General features: G+C 41.8%; 1 protein-coding gene and 1 long non-coding RNA gene across 6 annotated transcripts in view; one reads left to right on the top strand and one right to left on the bottom strand.

Moving 5' to 3' along the window:
• The window catches only part of POU2F1 (POU class 2 homeobox 1), a 164157-nt gene that overhangs the window by 32110 nt on the left and 111556 nt on the right, over positions 1–20491 (bottom strand). For all 4 annotated transcript variants that reach the window (XM_029935075.1, XM_029935076.1, XM_029935077.1 and 1 more), the window contains exons 3-6: positions 7262–7362; positions 4737–4790; positions 2786–2905; positions 721–909 (exon numbers count right to left, since the gene is read on the bottom strand). In XM_029935075.1, the coding sequence (XP_029790935.1) occupies positions 721–909; positions 2786–2905; positions 4737–4790; positions 7262–7362 (464 nt within the window). The remainder of the gene's footprint in view (positions 1–720; positions 910–2785; positions 2906–4736; positions 4791–7261; positions 7363–20491) is intronic.
• Positions 786–19529, top strand: LOC115288081. 2 transcript variants are annotated; one of them, XR_003906800.1, is made up of 6 exons: positions 786–904; positions 12813–12926; positions 13511–13649; positions 15256–16030; positions 18228–18274; positions 18541–19529. It is a non-coding gene; the product is annotated as an uncharacterized LOC115288081 (long non-coding RNA). The 2 variants fall into 2 exon arrangements; XR_003906801.1 differs by lacking the exon at positions 13511–13649.

The following is a 20491-nucleotide window of genomic DNA, read 5'->3' as shown; positions in this document are numbered from 1 at the left end:
ACTCATACTGTTAATTGGCTCTTTTTTAATGTCTAGTCAAGCTCTAGCTCGTTTAAGTCTACTTCCAAGTCTTCTCTGGGGGGATAAAGATAACTGTCCAGTACTAGACTCATAATAACCCTTTATATAACTTGCTGATATGGACACTTGTACTTTTTCCCCTCTCCTGAGAATGAGGGACTTCATTTACCTTTCTTCCTTGGCAGGACTGTCTATGCCTCTTAAATAACTTTTTATGATTTGCGGATACCGTGCCCTGAAGTGCGAGCACCGAAGCCAAGCCACGGTGCTAACGCAGCTCTGCATGGAGTCCAACGTTGCAGCAGGGAGGCCGCAGCAGGGGGGCGGCGGCTGCCGCACGCATGAGCGGCAAGATTCACTGCGGAGCACGTGGAAGACCCCATGCCTGCCATAATTAGCTAATTAAAATAAATACAGTAATCCCCTGCTTCAAAAATATGCCAACTAATTATTCCAGAATTGTCCCTTAATATAAACAGTTATTCAAATCATCAGTTATGTGTTTATAATATCGATTCAAATAAGCAAACAAATGCATGATTTCTAGCTCGGCGGTATGGAAGGCTCCCACGTTCTTCCCCGATGAGCGCTTCTTGGGCCTGTGAGGAGCCACACTAACCAGCGGGGAGTGAACTTTATACCGAAGAAAACCTGCCCTGGGATCCCTCACTGCCTGCCCCTGCCCCGGGAGGGACTCACCTGTGAGATCTGTATGGGCTGTGACAGGGGGATCTGCGTCATGGGCGTGGCGGCGGACGCGGAGATGGTGGCCCCGGCAGCGCTGTGCTGTTGGCTGGCGGAGTGCTGTTGGACCGCGGCGGCCAGCAGCTGCGCCTGCGCCTGCGCCTGCTGCAGCAGCAACTGCTGCTGGGCCGGCGTCAAGGTAAGCTAACAAAATTAGAACAAACAGTCGGAAAAGTCTGCAGGTGATGGGCCCCTAACACAAGCCAACTGCTTTGCGGGAGGTCACTCAAGTGGTTTAAGACCTTAGCCACCCAACTTCATGGGTCAGCATGAAGCCAAACCGGTTCTCAGCCATCAAGCTACCATTACTAGCAGCACGTTTAAATGAAAATGGTGGTCCTCACTCTGGGCTTAATCATTCAAGCTTGTCCGGGGCGCTAGGGTTCAGGCAAAAAAGTAACTAACTAGTAAGCAAGAAGAAAAAAAAAAAAGCCAATGCTGACAGGATATGAAAAGAAATTTACACCCAACAGAACAGCAAGTGATTAGTCAGATGAATGAGGAACAAGGATGCTCGATCTGACCGAGGGAAGAACTGATAAGGCCCAGCTGCTTCCCATTAGCATGAATCTCTGCCATATTCCATCATTTCCATTATGTCCGAAGATATGACTAAAGAATATGAGCTCCATTTGTTTCTTTTCCAAGTTTCCCTACAGCCCCTCCCCAAGGCAGTCTTTTCTGTTATTGAAAGCACTAGGTCTCTACAACTTTATATCCATTTTCCAACACATTATCTCCGTGAAACAGGTGTTGACAGCCCCTCTCTTTACATGCAAATGAATCCTAATGCTCAGGTTTAATAGAAGCTCCAGCCATAGGAACCTGGAGTCCCAAGGGTCTCTTACTATTGTAGACACTAATCACCCAAAACAAACCCAAACAGTAAAACAGGAAATGTATTTAGAGCAAATTTAAACTTGCTTTCATAATGCAACTTATTTCAAACACAAAGTAGTGTGTTCTGCCTTCCTTTTGGTGGCATGTTCTGATCAGACAAGAAGGAATTCTGGAATATATACTTTTTTTTTTTTTAAGCCTTTTCTCCCCTGTAATCTCTACCCCCATCATGGGGCTCGAACTCACAACCCCGAGATTAAGAGCTGCCTATTCCAGCGACCGAGTCAGCAAGACACCTCACCCTGAAATATATTCTTAAGTACATGTACATTCACTTAGTGGCACAACCCACCTTCTAAAAGGGTCCAATACAATTTGTATATGAGAGACGTAAGATTCAAAATCAAACCATCCAAAAATGTTATAGCTGCCAAGATACATATGTTTACAAATATTTTATATAATACACACATTAATTTCCATTGAGGGGATATTTAAAACAGTTTTGCAACTTCCAAAACATACATAACTAAAATAAAAGAAATAAAAAATTGTGTGCGGTGATGTGATGTGAGTTGAATAACAACTCTTCCTTGTCACTCTCCTAGTCTTTCCGTCCGCAAAATAACAGACAAATGTTCAACACTGGAAGAATATTTTTGGTGTCTTAGAGCAAAGACAGCTGAAAAGTTAAAAGCTTAATATATTCACAAATGCCAATGTGTTACTAATAAAAATAAATGACATTTATTGACTGTTACATGCCAAGCACTGTTCTTTTTAACAAATAATCTTAATAACAATACTGTGATAGCATCTTACATAGATAACATCTCCATTTATTTAACTCAAGGAAAACTGAGGTGCAGGGAGATGAAGTAATCAGCTCGTAAACTGTAGAGCCAGGATACGAGACCAGACAGTTGAAACATGTTTAAAAAAGCCCTTAGTTTATCTAGAGCATCTGCAAAAAGTAAGAAAAGATACCCTGAAAAACTGAGGACAAAGATCGTTCCTTTTTCAGAGCTGCCTAGAGTGCAGCAAGCTCCTTTAAGGAAACAGAGCCAGGCATGACCATGTCGCCGTCTGCCACTAGGGACAGTTCTAGGCAGATATTGGACAATGGCAGTTCCGACACAAAGAAAGTTTATCATTCATCATTCTCTCAGGGAAAACTTACCCCAGTTATCTGTCCTCCAGCCAGCATCAGCTGGGTCTGGGGGATGGCTGCCTGCACTGAAGGCTGCTGGGAAGGCTGGCTGGGCTGCTGGGAATCCCCCGATTCTTCATTAGATTTAGACTGGGAGGGGGAGGGAGAGGGGGGAGAAGAGATTTTCAGTAACTGATAAAAAAAAAAAATACTACTCACAACTCCGTATTTTAAGATTTGTTTACAACATGGATTTATCTATTCATGAGTTTTCTGGTTTCATTCTTTTCCTTTCTTATTAATCTTTGTATTTTCCTAATTTTAATATAGTAAGTTTTTAGACTTTTTCTTCCTTAAAAAAATCACATATATGATTTGTTGTTTCCTATGAAATGATCAAATACGGAACACATAAAAGTAGAAAAATAAAATATAAAAAACTACCCACAATACAAGTTGCTGGTATAGACTTCCTGGTCCAATGCCAGCAAAGCTGCACTTACAACTTTTAAGAAGAAAAAATAATTTGGTCCTCCACAAATAAACGGAATTTTTCAGAAACCCAAATCTCAAATTCAGAAATAAGGAGTAAGGGAAAGCATGTTCTCAACCCAACTCGACGTCAGCCCCTCCAGCCCAGCATCCCGAGACGTGTGTGGTGGTCAGCCTGGGACTCCCTCGTACGGCACCTCAGAGCTGACAACTGGACCTGCCACAGAACTGTTCATCGAATATCTAAAACAAGTGCAAATTTAGCGTGTCTCATCCAGTAACACACAAGTTTACAGGGAACTGCCACAGTCAAGAGGGAAAGAGAACACACTCCTAAAAGGGACACTAAGAGGAAATTTTATGGTAATTAAAACTGGTTATGCGGAGTATTAAAATTCTGCATAGATTTGCATATTTCCTACCACCTGTTTTGGGGACTGCAGCAAGGCTAATTAACATAAAGGCTCTGATTAATGCTGCCAGTCACTGCGAGATAATTACGGTGCAGGACTGTAAACATGCTGCATTGGAGATACAGCCTGTTTGCCAACATCTCTCCAAGGGATGAAAGTTTACCATGGCAACCAAGGCAATTTTCTGCCTCCTCTCCCTCAGAAAGGAAGGTCACATTATCTCCTTTTCTTTTCTCTTCTTGCTTCCATGTGTTACTAGGTCCATATTCCACTGGGTTTCCAGGACGCTCAACCCAAGGTCTTTACTCATTAGCAACAGTGAAATCAATCTTTTAGCATACAGCTTTCCCCTCTTGACTGTTAGTTACCTAGACACTACAACGAAAGGAGGCAGCAGATTGACTGAATTATGGAGTAACGCATAATAACTGAACTTTGCATGTTTTACCACATGGTTTGTGTATCAGCAAAGTAGCCAGACTTAACCTTAGAAGCATAGCACTTTAGAGCAGAGAGGGACCCTGGCAAGTTTCTAAGCTTCCCCCACTTAAATAAATATAAGAAAAAGGAGCCTCAGGAGGTTAAGTGACTTCCCAAAGGTCTAACAGCTAGTTAGTGGCAGAGTTTGAATGCACCCTTAAAACCTCTGTATCTCAGCCCAGTGCTCTTTCCTCTACACTATAAAATGACAAATAAAAAGACATCTGTAAACAAAAGGGCATTTAAAAGTTATTTGGCTTTGTGTTTAAGTATGTGTCATCACCGTACAACTCAGAAACAGCTGGCTAAACTTACACATCCCTGCTGCCAAACGAAAATAAAATAAACTTACATATCCAACTCTGAAAGTGGACTTCTCTTGTTCCCTCTTTGTCATTCACAGTAGTATAACATAAACTAGATTTTCATTAATGTGTTGTCAATGATTATCATTATTTGGATCTTACTGACATTAGGTAATAAAAAAAGCTTCTAAGTATTTCCTATTATAAAATTATTGCATGCTCATCACAAAAAAAATCAGGAAAATATGGGAAAAACAGTAAAACCGGTCCATAATCCCACAACCAGCTTACCTGTACATTTAAAGACTGAGCAGCAGCCTGTAAACTTGTTCCAGCAAGCTGGACCTGAAAGTAAAGTAATCAGGTGAAGTTCTAGTACAATACCATGGATAGCCATCATTAGAAGTTGACATCCTCAAGTATTTCAAGAATCTCTACTAACTGCACATCACGGAGTTAGAACTGAGAATACAAAGCGGTCTGTCTTACAGAGTTAAAACTTTACGGACAAACTCACGGTTCCTCCACCTCCCCCAGAAGAGGGGAACATTTCTTTCTGAACACGTTCTCCCACTCTAAATTAGCGTCACCGGGCGCGCCACACCTGTATTGGACATTCCTTATGCTGTCTCTAGTCACTGGACACTCAGATTCTAAAAACTTAATTCAGCTGTTATGTAAAGAACACATAAGAACAAACTACTTACACACATTATTTTCAAATGATCAGAATTACCTACTCATTCTAATTTCAAAATTTTCATGTATATACCAGAGTAAAAACCTTACATATACATATGTACACACACACACACACACCCCTACACAGTCAAGTCCTTAGAACATTTATAGTCATTAACTCAAAACTGCTGGCTGAAATAAAGACTCCGTCCTATAACTGACACATGAAAGTCTGTCATAACATTAAATATATTTCATGCCTCCTGAAAGCTAAAACCATAGTTTTATTACAATATAACTGTATACAATATAACAAGGGACACTGTTTGGCAACCATGTTAATAACTGATTCTGACAAGTGTCATCAATGGATGTTCCAATGGGTGAAATGTGAGGAATAACATGATATTTATATATTCTCAACTATCTCCCCACAGAGACTTATTAATTACAAAAGGTAAAGTCACCAGTAATGACACACGTGCCTTCTGGTGTAATCCACTAAGAACACAATACTACTTATGCTGTATTCCTCCCCAAACCCAAACTGAGCAACACTGTACAAAATAACTAGGTTGTATTCTTCAAAAGTGTCAATGTCCTGAAAAGAAATAAAGACCATACATGGAGAAAAAGAACAGAAATTAGGGTAGAATAAATGAAGCGTAAATTAGAACGGCAGCAGTCAGCACAAGCAGAAGGAATATGAGAGGCATCCTGCAAGATACCACCGAGGGTCCTGGCAACGGACTGGGTACAGATACAGAAAAAGTCACGAATGGTTCCAGGGTGCAAATCTGAGAGACTGGAAAAATGGTAGTGTCACTGACAGGAAGACGATGAGTTCCACTTTCGATGTCACATAACATCAAGGTTTCCTGAAGTTAAATAGAAGTGTTGGTATAGAGCTCAGTATAGAGTTCAGAGATAAAATGAACAGACCGCTGCCCTTTATTTATAATTTTTTTAATGTCTATTTATTTTTCAGAGAGAGGTAGAAACAGAGTATGAGCAGGGGAGGGGCAGAGAGAGAGGAAGACACAGAATCTGAAGCAGCTCCAGGCTCTGAGAGGCCCAACTCGGGGCCCAAACTCACAAACCATGAGATCATGACCTGAGCCAAAGTTGGACGCTTAACTGACTGAGCCATCCAGGCGCCCCTAAAATACCTTGATTTAAAGTTCTTTGGGGCATACTGAAACCCTTTGGGGCATACCGAAGGTTCAGTGATTTTGAGCTGGAGGCCTTGTACTCATCTTGGAATTTGGATCCAAGGGATCTAAATACATTCAGACCATCATAAATTTATACCAGACAGATGCTTAATATGTGCCACATAAACTGACTACCAAAAATGTTATCACTCTAAGAAACCAGAAAACTTGTTGGAAGCTACAATATATTTTAGGGAAAAAAAAATCAACATGAAAATAGCATTTTTGTTCTTCTACAATATATTCTTAAATTATTTTAGATGCTAAATCATCTTACTATTTTATCTAGAAGTTTCACTTAGAAGTTTCTCTACTCTCAAAACACAAACCTATTCACCTGAGCAAAAGTCAGCTAGGGCCTCCTTCTAGCAGAAGATGCTAACTGCTGCCTACATACTATCCCTTTGAATCTGTGAATAAATGGGCTTGAGAGGACCTTTCTAAAATTTCAGCTGTTTCAATCACAGGAGCTCCTTTTATATGAAGTTTAGGTAGTCTAAAACCATATTTTATGAGCTCAGAAGACACAGGAAGACACATTCTATGAAGACATATCTGAACTGAGAGTCCTACACAGCAGGTCTCAGGCAATGGTGGCCACATCCTCTTGGATGACTTTGTAATTTACTACCTTCGGCGAGCCATCACAGACCCACAGTGACAAAAACAGTAACTCAGTTGTTATATACATTCCATTCATAACAAAGAATTCCTTTTCTCACACAGCGGCAGGGTCAATAGCTATCCAGTCAATTAAGCTACGGGATTCCAGCCGAACCATTCAGAAGGACACAATTAGATGCGATTAGCACAGGACTTAATAAATGTAAAAAGTCCCCCACCCTGAAATAACTTCCCCAGGCCCTAGCATTTCATGCCCCCATTTTTTATCCTCCCATAGGGTTGAGCAGAGCATTCTACCTGATGGAGATGTCCCAGAAAAGCCTGGGCCTGGGCCGTTGAGATTGCTCCTCCAACAGGCACAGGCTGCTTCTGAAAGTCCAGACCATTGGTTTGTGTGCCTAGAAAGCAAGCACAATAATGTACTTATGAAAAACAAGCTCAACTGAGATAAAGCACTAGACTTCAGTCACCAGCATTGAGCAGCCATCAGTTTTGTATAAGCACTTTGCTAAGTACTTCCAAGGATGAGAGAGATTTAACAGAAAAAGAACGATAAAATGATTTCTCTTCTAAAGGGAGGGTGCAGGACAAATAAACACCACGCTTAAGAAACAGAAACAAAAATATAAAAAATGAATCCAGTCATAAGACAGTGCTGGAGAATTTGGAAGGGAATGCAGTGTTTGGAGTCAGAATAGGCATGGCACTTACGGGCATTAAGGAAGAGATTATTACCACTACACTGTTGGGAAGAAGGGTAGAAGACAGACTTCCAAAGAGGGACAGAAGGACTCTTCTGGTCCCCCTTCTCCATATTTGGCATGGACCAAAGAAATTCACCGGTGACTTTAAAAGATGATTTATTCTTAACTTACGCTTTTAATACATGACCATTGGATGGCACAAATAACCATTTACATGCTAAACTAGTTTTAATAATTTCTTTGTCTCCAAAGTATAAACTGCTGCATATTATCTAATTAGCAAGAGCTCTGATAAAACTATAATCTTCTAAATGTTGTATCTGTGCTTTTTAACCACTTATGCTGCAATCAGATGTTAGCATAGCACTAATTTATGGAAAGACATCCTAATACTCAGAAATATTTTTTAGGGATATAATGCATTGTTTTCAAACTACAATATCCAGATATTATTTAAGAAATAGCCAGAATTCTTTGTACTCAATAAAATATAACCGACTACAGGAACCTGCAACACTCACTGAGTGTGGCACCGAATTTCCATTTCCCACCACTCAAGCAACCCATCTGCCCGTCGCACACACGGAGCACACCAGTTAGGTCGGCACAAGCCAGAACAGTAAAGTAGTATTCTAGCTGCTGCCCTTACCCACTCTGATTTCTACCACGTGCATCACTTTAAGAAGAATAAGGATGTGGATCACATGACTCAAAGGAACTATTTCAGGTTACCGTGAGGTAATTATAAAAGGAGTGTCCATATATTTCACCAACTTAAAACCTCACAGTGATTGTTCTCTTATGGTTTTTTCCTAAAGTTTCCCATAAATTGAAAATCAAAGAACTACCTAGACATATACATTGAGCCAAATTAAAAGGGTACATACTTGTGTCAAGTAGTGAGAAACTAATATGAAATAAAACTTAAAGTAATTAATTAGGGTCACCTTCATAAGCCACATACAGAAGTTTAATTATTTTAAAGTTGTACATTTTGTTATTAGCTGCCTGTCTCCATTTCCATGAGAAAGTCATTACTTATGTTAAGATTTTCAGGTTGTGCACCAGTAGAGAGCTATGCTCAATTTATATTACATAAATGCATAAGGCTAAAAGAAGATGATACTTTGAAAAAACAGAGACAAGCACTTCTTCCAGAAGAAGAGAGTTTAGTAAGGCTACAGCACACAAAATCTATTTTAAAACTGCTTCCAGGGGCGCCTGGGTGGCTCAGTCGGTTAAGCCTCCGACTTCAGCTCAGGTCAGATCTCACGTTCGTGGGTCGAGTCCCGCATCAGGCTCTGTGCTGACAGCTAGCTCAGAGCCTGGAGCCTGCTTCCGGTTCTGTGTCTCCTTCTCTCTCTGACCCTCCCCCTTTCATGCTCTGTCTCTCTGTATCAAAAATAAAATAAAACATTAAAAAAAAAAAACTGCTTCCATACACCAAATGAAAACATTTCTTAATAGTTTTAGCACTTCAAAAATATACAATTATGGGAATAAACCTATCAAACTATAGCAAGTCCTAATCAGTGGAAAACTATAAAACTTTAGTTAAAAATTACAAAGGAGACATAAATAAATGTTCATTTACTAGAAGACTCAATACGGTAAAGATACCAGTTCATTCCAAATTGATCTATGGAATCAAAGCAATTTCATATGAAAATCTCAACAAGTTCTTTTTTTAATGTTTGTTACTTTTTAGAGAGAGTGAGTGGGAGAGGGAAAGAGGGAGACAGGGAGACAGACAATCCCAAGCAGGCTCCACATCATCACTGCAAAGCCTGACGTGGGGCTCAAACTCAGAGACGAGATCATGATGTGAGCCAAAGTCGGATGCTCAACCGACTGAGCCACCCAGGCACCCCTCAACAAGCTACTTTCTGTTTTTCCTTCATTCTCCTCCTCAGGGTTGCGGGTTTTGTGTGTGTGTGTGTGTGTGTGTGTGTGTGTGTGTGTGTGAGTGTCTGACATACTGATCCTAAAATCAATCAATCAATTAATTTTAAAGCTTATTTTTTTTTAGTAATTGCTACACCCAACCCCGTGGGGCTTGAACTCACAACCTTGAGATTAAGAATCCCATGCTTTTCCAACTGAGGCATCCAGGTGCCCCATGATCCTAAAATTTAAGTAGAAGAACAATGGGTCAAGATGTTTAAAAAAAAAGACAAAACGTGGCAGGGCTGTACTGTTTGAGACACTAGGGGTTACCACAGAACAACACTGACTAGGACAGTGCAGCGTTAGTGCATGACGAACAGACAGACCAGAGCAGAATCTGGAAACAAGCCACACAAATCTTGACACTTGAAACATGGTAGGGAGTCCTGCACATCACTGAGTCAAGGGCGGAGTTTTCCGTAAAAGGGTAATTGGGCATCCGTTTGGGAAAAAAAATGAAATTAAAAATATTTTCACGAGGATTAAAGGCCTAAATGTGAAGTATAAAACTATCACCTTTTTAGAAGACAAACTAAGAGTATAACATTATAACCTTGAGAAGAGGAAGGATTTGTTTATCAAGACCCCAAAAATGAAAAGATGTAAGTTTACTTCAAAATTAAAGGCTCTGTTCATCAAAGGACTACATAAAGAGAATGAGAAGGAAAAAAAATATTTGCAATATATTAACATAAAGGATTAATATTAATAAAAAGGATTAATATTCAAAATACACAAAGAACTCCTATGAATCCATTTAAAAAGTCAACCCCCCCAAAAAAATGGGCAAAAAAAACCAATGAAGAGGAATTTCACAAAAGACAAATAAATGGCACACAAATACTACAAAAGAGGCTCAGCATTCTTGGAAACTAGGTAAATACAAATTAAAATCCCAATACAATACCACTTTACACCCATTAAATTGGCTAAAAAAAGAAAGCTGGTTGATATCAAGAATTGATGAGACTGAAATTCTTAATTGCTGTTGGTAGCAATGTAAAACCAGTACAAATGCTTTGGAAAACTGGAGGCAAACCATAAGAGACTCTGAATTACAGAGAACAAACTGTGGGTTGTTGGAGGGGAGGCAGGCTAAATGGATGATGGGCATTATGGAGGGCACCGCTGGGAGGAGCACTGGGTGTTCTGCTGGGTTCTACTCCCGAAACCTACGCTACGCTGTATGCTAACTAATGTGAACTATTTAAATAGGAAAAAACAGTGGTGGCAGTACTAACACTGGAATAAGTTCAGAAATTACAATACTAAGTAAACTCTGGTGACTTTCATGTATATGCATCAAGAGAGAAGTACAAAATTACCTTATAGCAAGTAATGTGTGGATCAGCAAACACCTAAAAACAACCCAAATGTCCATCACTAATAAAATGGATAGAAAACTTGTGATATACTCATATAGTAGGCTATTACATGCACTGAAAATGAATTACAGACATATGCACTAAGTTGGATGAATCTCCAAAACATAATGTTGAACAAAAGAAACCACTCAGAACATATTATGATTCAATTTATATACTGGGAACAGGTGAATCTAAGTATTATTTGAGGATAGTAAATAGATGCAAAAAATTTGGAAACAAAAGCAATGTGCCTGGTAACACTGAATTCAGGATGATTGTTACCTCTGTGACCGAAGAAGGGACTGTGACGAGGGTGGACCTACAGTGGCCTCCTGGGACTCGGTAACAGTCTGATTCATGTCCATAGTGGTAGACACAGGAGTGTTTAAACTGCACATCCATGTTTACATGCAGGTTTCTAAGAGTATTATCACATTAAAACAGAAAAACACACACAGTGACAAAGTAGCTGCAGTACAATTTCAGAGGCACATCTGGATGGCAAGGAGCGAAGGAAAAAGCAGGTGGCAATGAAGCCAAAGTAAGGAGGAGGGGTCATTCCTTTAGTAAGTCTGGCAGTGGTGGGAGAGAGACGGGACAGTAGTTGAAAGGGGTGTAGACCAGGGCGGAGGGTGAAGTCTGTGGGCTGACAAACCACACATACCTCGAGGCTTTGAGAGAAGGTTCTATGGAAGGGATATACTGAAGATACAAGAACAAGAGGAGGTGAAAAGATGGGGCAGGAACTTGAAGGAAATGAGAAGACCCAAAATTAAGAGTGAAAAGTAGCCGATCATAACGGAAAGGAGTACTTCTTACATGCAAATAAAAAGGAGAAGATGGGAGAGAGAAAACAGGCAGCACAGGGAGGTGGTGGGGCTCAAATCAGTTACACTCTTCTCAGTAATCAAAAGGCAGGCATGTTCAGAAAATAAAAACCGCAGGGGCGCCTGGGTGGCTCAGTCGGTTAAGCGTCCGTGACTTCCACTCAGGTCATGGGTTCGAGCCCTGCGTCAGGCTCTATCTGGAGCCTGTCTTCAGATTCTGTGTTTTCCCTCTCTCTGACCCTCCCCTGCTCATGCTGCCTTTCTCTCTCTCTCAAAAATAAACATATTAAAAAAATAAAAACAGCCAAACAGAAAAAAGGTAGACAAGTTCTAGACAAGAGAGGAGGTTTGGGGATGGTAAAGATGTGACAGGGACTCCATCGGAGGGGGCCCAAGGGAGCACCAGTTCCAGAGAAGGCCCTGCTCAATGTATACGAAATTCAAGAATGGGCAGTCCTCATCTCCCCAGAAGTCGTTTCTCTCTTCATCCCCAGCACAGAAGGATTATATCCAAAAACAAAGGCTTCCGTGCTTCAGGAGGAGTTCATGCCACCAGCTTTACACACCTTTCCTTTTAAAGGGAGTGCACAGCTCACATGCTACCTTTTCACAGTTTCCAGCTCTCTAACCCAAAAGCAATATTCTGTCTGTACCTTCTAAATACTACTGCAACGCATTTGGTCCTTCTCCAGAATGTTTGGGGTGGAGGAGGGAGAAAACCGAGCCATGGCACACCCAACAACACGGATGAATCCCAAACATACCATGCTACGTGAAAAAAGCCAGACTCAACAGCTACCTTGCAGGATTCCATTTATATGGCATTTAGGAAAAGACAACACTAAAAGGGACCATCAAAAGGAATCGATCAATGTCCTTACAAATGAGAAAAACAAAAAAATACACAGAACTCTTTCCACTGAATTAACTGAGCTGGATAGTAACTGAGGCCAGACTGAAATTCAGAATCCCTTGACTCTCTTCTCATTGTTCTTTCTACTAGACCATCCTGTGACCAAGGAGTGCAATTCAACACTAATCAGCAAAGAATATTAACCACGTGGCCAGCAATAACTGCAGCCAAGGTCAGGCTCATCAGGAGATAGCACATGATGAGGTATAAGAATTTGAGCCTTTGTTTTTGTTTTTTAAGTGTATTTATTTTGAGAGTGAGCAAGGGAGGGGCACAGAGAGAGGGAGAGAGCCTAAATTGCACAGTCAGCACAGGACCTGAAGCAGGGCTCGGACTCACAAACTGTGAGATCATGACCTGAACCGAAATCAAGAGCCAGAGGCTTAACCGACTGAGCCCCCAGGTGCCGCACACCTTTGGTTTCTACCTCACAGCTTGTTGCTTCAGTTACAACTATTTTAGGATAAAATAAAAGTTTAAAGTGGATCAATACAATTTTATAGCTTATGAGAAGTATTAACAGATTAAATAAAAACTTTTGGCCCGAAAAAAAAAGGGGGGGGGCTCAAAACTCAAAATAGGAAACAAGTCAAAATGTCAATAGTAGCTACATTACTCTTTATTTTTCACATTATCTATCAAGAGTATTATAACTAGTGATAACAATTTTCACTTTTCCTAAGATAGGCTTCCTTTCCACCTTTCCTTCAATGTCATCTCAAGGGGTCTCTACGAGGAGGCTGGTGTCTGCTCTTTAACCTGTGCAGAGTGCATCTGTTTTTCTGTAGGGGGAGCAGTCACTCATTTTCCCCATTCCTGTTGTTGTTTCTCCATACGTGAAGATGGAAATCTACACCCTCTGAACACTAACGTTAAAATGCATAAATGGGACAGGAAACACAACCTCGCAGGGAATAAAGAGTGGTGGTAAGAGAAGAACGGAGGGGGGTGGAGAACGGAGGCGTCCGAGAGTCAGCGAGGCCCTCTGCCGGCTCCTCGGTGCCGCACAGCCCCAGCTCCCACTCCACACGCAGCCTGGAATCCACTCTCTTTAGGAAGACTTTAAGGGCCAATCTGACAATATTCTTTCCCCAAAACTCAATGCCTGTACAACCTAGTTTTTCTTAAGTAAGGACACTTAATCTTTAGGTAAGAGATGCCATTAATATTTTTCAAATAGATCAACCTTTTAAGGCCAGCAATGAAAACTGACAGTAATAGGATAAGAATGTCATAATTTTTTGTAATCTTCAGAATACAACTCTGTCTAAAGGAAATCACGATACTTTAAAAAGAAAAAGAAATCTCTTTTTTCTAATGTCCATGGCCTCAGATTCTTTTGCTAAACGCATGGAAATAGATTTCTTACTGTGGTTCTCACACCCAGCATCAAAATCACTCACGGCACAAAACAGAATTGAATCAGAGGAAAAAGTGGGTTAGGGAATTGAGACTTTCTTGAATGCTGTAAAATATTTGTAAGAATTCCCTAATTTCAAAGGAGGATCAAAAATTATTTACTGTGAGTGGAGACTTAAAGCCTGAATATATAAAAGGGCAAGGCATACTTTTTAATTCCCAGATCTATTAAGATCCTACTTGTAAGGAGAGGGTCATAGGCAGTGCTTCCCCGCCCCCATTAAGAATGTTGGGGACAAAGTGAAGCCGCATTAAATATACTACACCTGTGCTGAGGCTACTTTGCTTCCAGGAACATTTACTATCACCGGGCTAATTAAATGGGGAACTTAACTTAACTTGCAGTGTATGTGATCGCCTCTTACGATTCTGGTCCATCTGTGGGGCACCTGAGTGACTCAGTTGGTTAAGCATCTGACTCTTGATTTCAGCTCAGGTCATGGTTTCATGGTTCACGAGTTTGAGCCCCACATGGGGCTTTGTGCTGGCAGGGCAGATCCTGCTTGGAATTGTCTCTCTCTCTCTGCTCCTCCCTTGCTCATGCTCTCTCTCAAAAATAAATAAAACTTAAAAAAAAAAACTGGTCCATCTGAAACCTCTACACTACCTGTATTATTTTTAATCTATTCTAATAGTGACTACTTTGGAATATAGATACAGGGATTATTCATTTGTTTCCTAAACCATTAACTAATTCTTACCAACTGGGTTGTCCATCTCTACAATTTGAAAGAAATTTCTTTCTTTCGTTTTTAATGTTTATTTATTTATTTATTTTAAGAGACAGAGTGTGAGTGGAGGAGGGGCAGAGAGAGAGAGAGAGATCTCTAAGAGAATCCTAAGCAGACTCAGCACTGCCATTACAGAGCCCAACACGGGACTGGATTCTTATGAACCATGAGATCATGGCCTGAGCTGAAGTCAAGAGCTGGAGGCTTAACTGACTGAGCCATCCAGGCGCCCTGAAATTTCTCCTTTCAAATGAATGGTTTTATCTTTAGAGGATAAACCTATCATTATGGCAACACGCATGAAAGTTACGACTGAATCATTGCCCCTTTGCAGTGAGACGATTGTTTTTATGTGCATTTTCTGTTTTTATATAATTATTTAGGTATAAACAAAAATGAAGGAGAACTAAGAATATCATGTAGAAGAAAGATCCTGCTGGAAGAATAAATGCTACATTCAACAAACAGTTACTGTGCATTGGTATATCAAGTACTGAGGTTAGATAAAGATGAAAACAACACAGTCCTTGCTCTTAATTACTTCTCAGGCCTATTAACTCATTCCTTAAAGAAGTACTCACTGAGTACACAGAGTACCTATGTGGCAGACACTGTTCCTGATGCAAAGACAGAAGAGGAAAGAAGAGAGAAACCATGTCTTCACAGAGACATTCCAGTGTGGGGAAGAGACAATAAGTGAAAAATACTGAACATCAGAGAGGAATAAATGTAATGAAATAATCATGAGAAAAAGGGAGAAGGAGTCTGGCGGGGGTGCACCGGTAACAACTGTGGTTTCAGTTTCATAAAAAGACACGCACGCTACGGCAGCCGCAACAACAGAGAGGGCAGTCCACAACAGGGCACGACCAGAACAGAGACAGGACTTCAAGGGAGAAGAGAAGAGAAGAGGCCAGGCCAGGGAAAACTTCCTGGAGGCAACATTTTGGTTGACCCTTAAGAGGAAGAGATGGAATTTACTGGAAATGGTTCCCTGAAGGAGGAACACATCAAACGTTTCCCTCCCAGAAGTAGAAGACACTATTAACATGAAAGTTTAACATCCAGGAATCAAAGGAACAATTTTAGGTATTCTCTCAGGAGGTCCTTGGCTTACAAAGATAAACAAGTTATACACCGATACCAGGTGGCTCACAGGTAAGGGTGACAGAGAAGAAAAATTAATATAATGTCAAAGACAAGCACTATAAGGAAGTTATTTACAGAAAGATGGTAGGAGGTACAACACAAACAAGAAGAGAGTCATCCTCAAACAAGGACAGAATACGGTATTTGTGCAAAGAAATGTACAAAGGGCTTTGAGAGTTCTGGCATGGCTAAGAAGGGGAGATTCAGATAGAAAGGTGGTCTGGGGTTACCGTGAGGCCTGAACTGCTGTAGTAAGAAAAATGAAAATCTAATGGTTCCGATGTATACACAGTTTATACTAGCCACTGCTCATCTCATTACTACGAGACATTCTGACCACAATATAGAGGGAGATACACAAAAACACAATTGGCAAAAAGAGAAAGGAGTCTAATATTTCCTGAGGAAACATGAGTGCAGTTTGCTACTTTAAAAGTACATTATTAAAATTTTAAAAAAGCACACGGTGACTGATGGTGGGCCCTTGTCTGTGGGCCCCTCAGAGTGGAGCCCTGCCAGAGGAAGCGCAAGCGCAGCCCCGAACCATGGCCCAGCTTCCTGACCGTGGGCCATGGGCACTGAGGGGGGCTGGACAGTGGGGGGGGGGAAGGGTACATTATTCAGGTGCTTGAGTAGCTCAGTTAGTTAAGTGTCTGACTCCATTTCAGCTCAGCTCATCTTGCAGTTCGTGGGTTCAAGCCTCACGTCGGGCTCTGCATTGACACTGTAGAGCCTGCTTGTGATTCTCTCTCTCCCTCTCTCTCTGCTCCTCCCTTACTCCCTCTTTCTCTCTCTCAAAATAAATAAGTAAACTTGAAAAAAAGTACATTAATTATTCAACCCATTAGGATACCTACGAGAGGGAAAAAACAACAGAAAACAGGTAGTGGCAAGAAGGTGGAGAAACCGGGACCCCTGTACACTGAGGAAATGTAAAATGGTTCAGCTGCTGTGGAAAAGAGTTTGGCAACTCTTCAAAAAGTTAATCACAGAATTACTGTAATGACCCATTGATTTCACAGCTAAGAATATACCCAAAAGAACTGAAAACAGGTACTCAACACAAATCCCTGTCCACGAGTGTTCACAGCAGCACTACTCCCAACAGCCAAAAAGTCCATCAACAGATGACTGCATAAACAGACTGTGGTCGATACATACCGTAGAGTATCACCAGCCACAGAGGGGAATGAATACCATACATGCTACGACATGAATGAGCCTCAAAATCGTTATGCTAAGTGAAGGGAACCAGACACACAGGAGGTCACACAGCACATGACTCCATTCATAGGAAATATCCAGAGTAGGTAAATCTGTGGAGACAGAATATAGACGGATGGTTGCCAGGGGCCGGGGAGATGAAGGACAGCTGCTTCACGAGCAGAGGTTTCCCACTTGGGTGGTGGAAACATTCCAGAACTAGACAGAGGTAGTGGCTGCACAAACTGTGATGTACTAAATGCCAATGAACTGTTCACCTTAAATGGTTAATTTTGTTATATACATTTCATCTCAGTTAAAAACGAAACCAAATCTGACCGTACGAATCTTGTTTCCCTTTGGGCCCACCTGACTACAGCAGCCGGTCTCACCCACCCAACGGGCTGCTTACACGGAGCTAAAGGCCAAGTAGTGGGGGGCAGGGGACCCTCTAGTCTACGCTACTTCATCTATCAGTGCTTAGAAACCTAAAGCTTCCCTTCTCCTTGAGGATTTAAAAAAATTTTTTTTTTGAGAGAGAGAGAGACAGCGTCAATGAGCCAGGAGTGGGCGGGGGGGGTGGGTCAGAGAGAGAGGGAGATACAGAATACGAAGCAGGCTCTAGGCTCTGGGCTAGCTGTCAGCACAGAGCCCAATGCGGGGCTTGAACCCACGAACAGTGAGATCATGACCTGAGCCGAAGTCAGACGCTTAACAGACTGAGCCACCCAGGCGCACCTCTCCTTGAGGATTTTGATTCCTGAATCATCCACCCTTTTTGTACTGCTCTCTCCTTCTGTTCCTCTCCTTAACATACAAATGTACTTGACCTCCTCTCCTGTTCTTCCCTTCCCCTTATTTAATATGTAATCACCACCATCATTGTCATATTTGGAATAAATCTGCCAATTACTGAGCACCTAGTGAGTCATACATCTATGTGCTTTCAATGTATACACTGCTTTTATATAATGATGTATTATCATCTATCTCCGTTTTACAGCTAAGAAAAGTGTGACACGGAAAGATTAGCCCGAAGTCACATAACTGGTAAGTGGACGAACCAAGGACTGGACTCCAGGTGGTCTGGTCGCAGGGGCTGAGCTCTTAACCACTGTGCTGCACAGCCTCTTGCAGGCTCTGCTCAAAGGGTGGCCTACGTCTATCAGTCCCCGTCTCGAATCATTCACTTCTCTACTCACAGCAACCTCCTTCTCTACCACTTACCTAAGACCGTTTAGCAGGCCCCCTGGTAATGAGTAACGGGCAGAGGCAGAGGTCGCAGCTGAAGCTTCCCCTGTCCGGACCTCCCGCAGGACCTGACTCCAGAAACAACTCCCTGCACGTGGCTGTCGCTTCACTTCTGAGCTCCGAGCTCCGTGCTTGCTCAACGGTCAACTTGAGCACCGTCCAGCAGAAGTCTGTTTCCGTAATGATGGAAATGTCACGCGTATGCGCTACCCAGTCTGGAAGCCTCTCGCCACACACGGCGCCTGAGCACTAGAAGAGTGGCCAGCAGGATGGAAGCTGGGATTTAATTTAACTTTAACGCTGACAGCCACATGCAGCCATGGCGGTCCTCCTGGACGCTGCACGGCTCCTCTTCCTCTGTCAGCCCTTTAGGGGCTGCAAAAGAGGTCTGTCTTTGGTTCTCTCCCCGGCTTGCCCCACACGCTTCCCATGAGTGTGCTGCTGCTGAGTACCCCCACTCCAACGTCAGCACCCAGGTTTCTTCCCCCGGGGACAAAGCCCCAGCTTCAGCTGTGCACTTGCTGGCCTGCAGGCACCACCCCATGCAACATTCTCAGAACTTAACGCATCATTTCATTGTGAAGTCTACTCGTAGCTCAGGTCGTCCCTGCTCAGAGAATGGCACTGTATCTATCCCGGTCCCAAGCCAAATACAGGCACTCGTGTCCCTTCTTGCTTCTTTTACTCCCTCTCGATCTCCTCTCCTCCTCCCACATATGCTCATTAAATCTGACCCCTGCTTTCCACTGCCACTGCTCTGTGCCAGAGTTCCATATGATGGATCTAATTGAAAGAGTAATGAGTTTAGTTCTCTTGCTTCAAGTAAGATGTAAAGTATAACATGGCTAGAAAATTCTTTTATACTTACTGGAGGGGGAAAAAAAAACCACAAAAAATTAATATGTCAGGAAACAAAACTGCCCTCTAAGGGAGGAAGGAGAAAATTATAAATGATCCCATAATCTATACCTGAAGGGGCCTTTTAGCATTAAATCCTCTTTCACTAAATGTTCCAAATTTCTACTGGGAATGAATAAAAATGAAATGGATACTACCTTTAAAATTCTATATTTTTTACTGGGTTATCTCTTGGCAAGAGAAAGAGAGAGAGAGACTCATTAAGCAGGCTCCATGCTCAGTGCAAAGGCTGATATGGGGCTCGATCCCATCACCCTGGGATCATGACCTGAGCCAAAGTCATGAGTTGGATGATGCTCAGTCGAATGACTCTGAATTTTGGCTCAGGTTCTGATCTCACTGATCTCTGTGAGTTCAAATCCCGCTTCAAGCTCTGCACTACTGCAGAGCCTGCTTGGGATTCTCTCTCTCCCCATCTCTCTCTGACACCCCTGCTCATGTGCTCTCTCTCTCTCAAAATAAAAAAATAAACAAACTTAAAAAAACAATCTTAATTCAGATGCCACATAGTATTCTCACAGGTTCAGTAATTATACCTCCCTGCTTCATACACCTTAAAAAAAAAATCAAAATTCCAACATGCACCAATGGAGCAGGGCCAGCTCAAGTTTCTCAATATGTAGTGGTCAGAATCTTCTAGAAGCCATATCCTGTAACTGATATCTATCAAACCAAACACAAGAGAAAGATCCATCTTTACTACAGGCATTTGCTTGCGGCTTCTGACCACCAGGGACGCTCTACATCCTCCACCTGAGGCTCTCTGGCAGTGTCACTGACCCGTGACTATCTAAAACTTGAGGAACTCCAAGAAAAATCAATATTGTTATTTCCACCGTCAGGCATAGATAATGGCACTTTGGCCAGTACAGAATGTAGCCTACACAGTAAAACATGTAATAAATTTAAAATAATAATAATAAAAACAGTAAGACTATTAGAAATGGCCCTTGGATAAACATAAGTTCAAAGGGAAAATAATCCTTTAGAGTCTGAAACCTGCAACTGCTCTCTTGTTTTGGTGAGAACTTTATGTGAGGCCTGTTCCTCCGTGAATTTCTGAGGCTTCTCTGAAAACACTGTATATTTCATCTGGAA

The sequence above is a fragment of the Suricata suricatta genome, chromosome 3, assembly GCF_006229205.1.
Source record: "Suricata suricatta isolate VVHF042 chromosome 3, meerkat_22Aug2017_6uvM2_HiC, whole genome shotgun sequence".
Classification (NCBI taxonomy): domain Eukaryota; kingdom Metazoa; phylum Chordata; class Mammalia; order Carnivora; family Herpestidae; genus Suricata; species Suricata suricatta.
The sequence above is the reverse complement of the archived record's forward strand: the minus strand, read 5'-3'. Positions and strand labels throughout refer to the sequence as shown.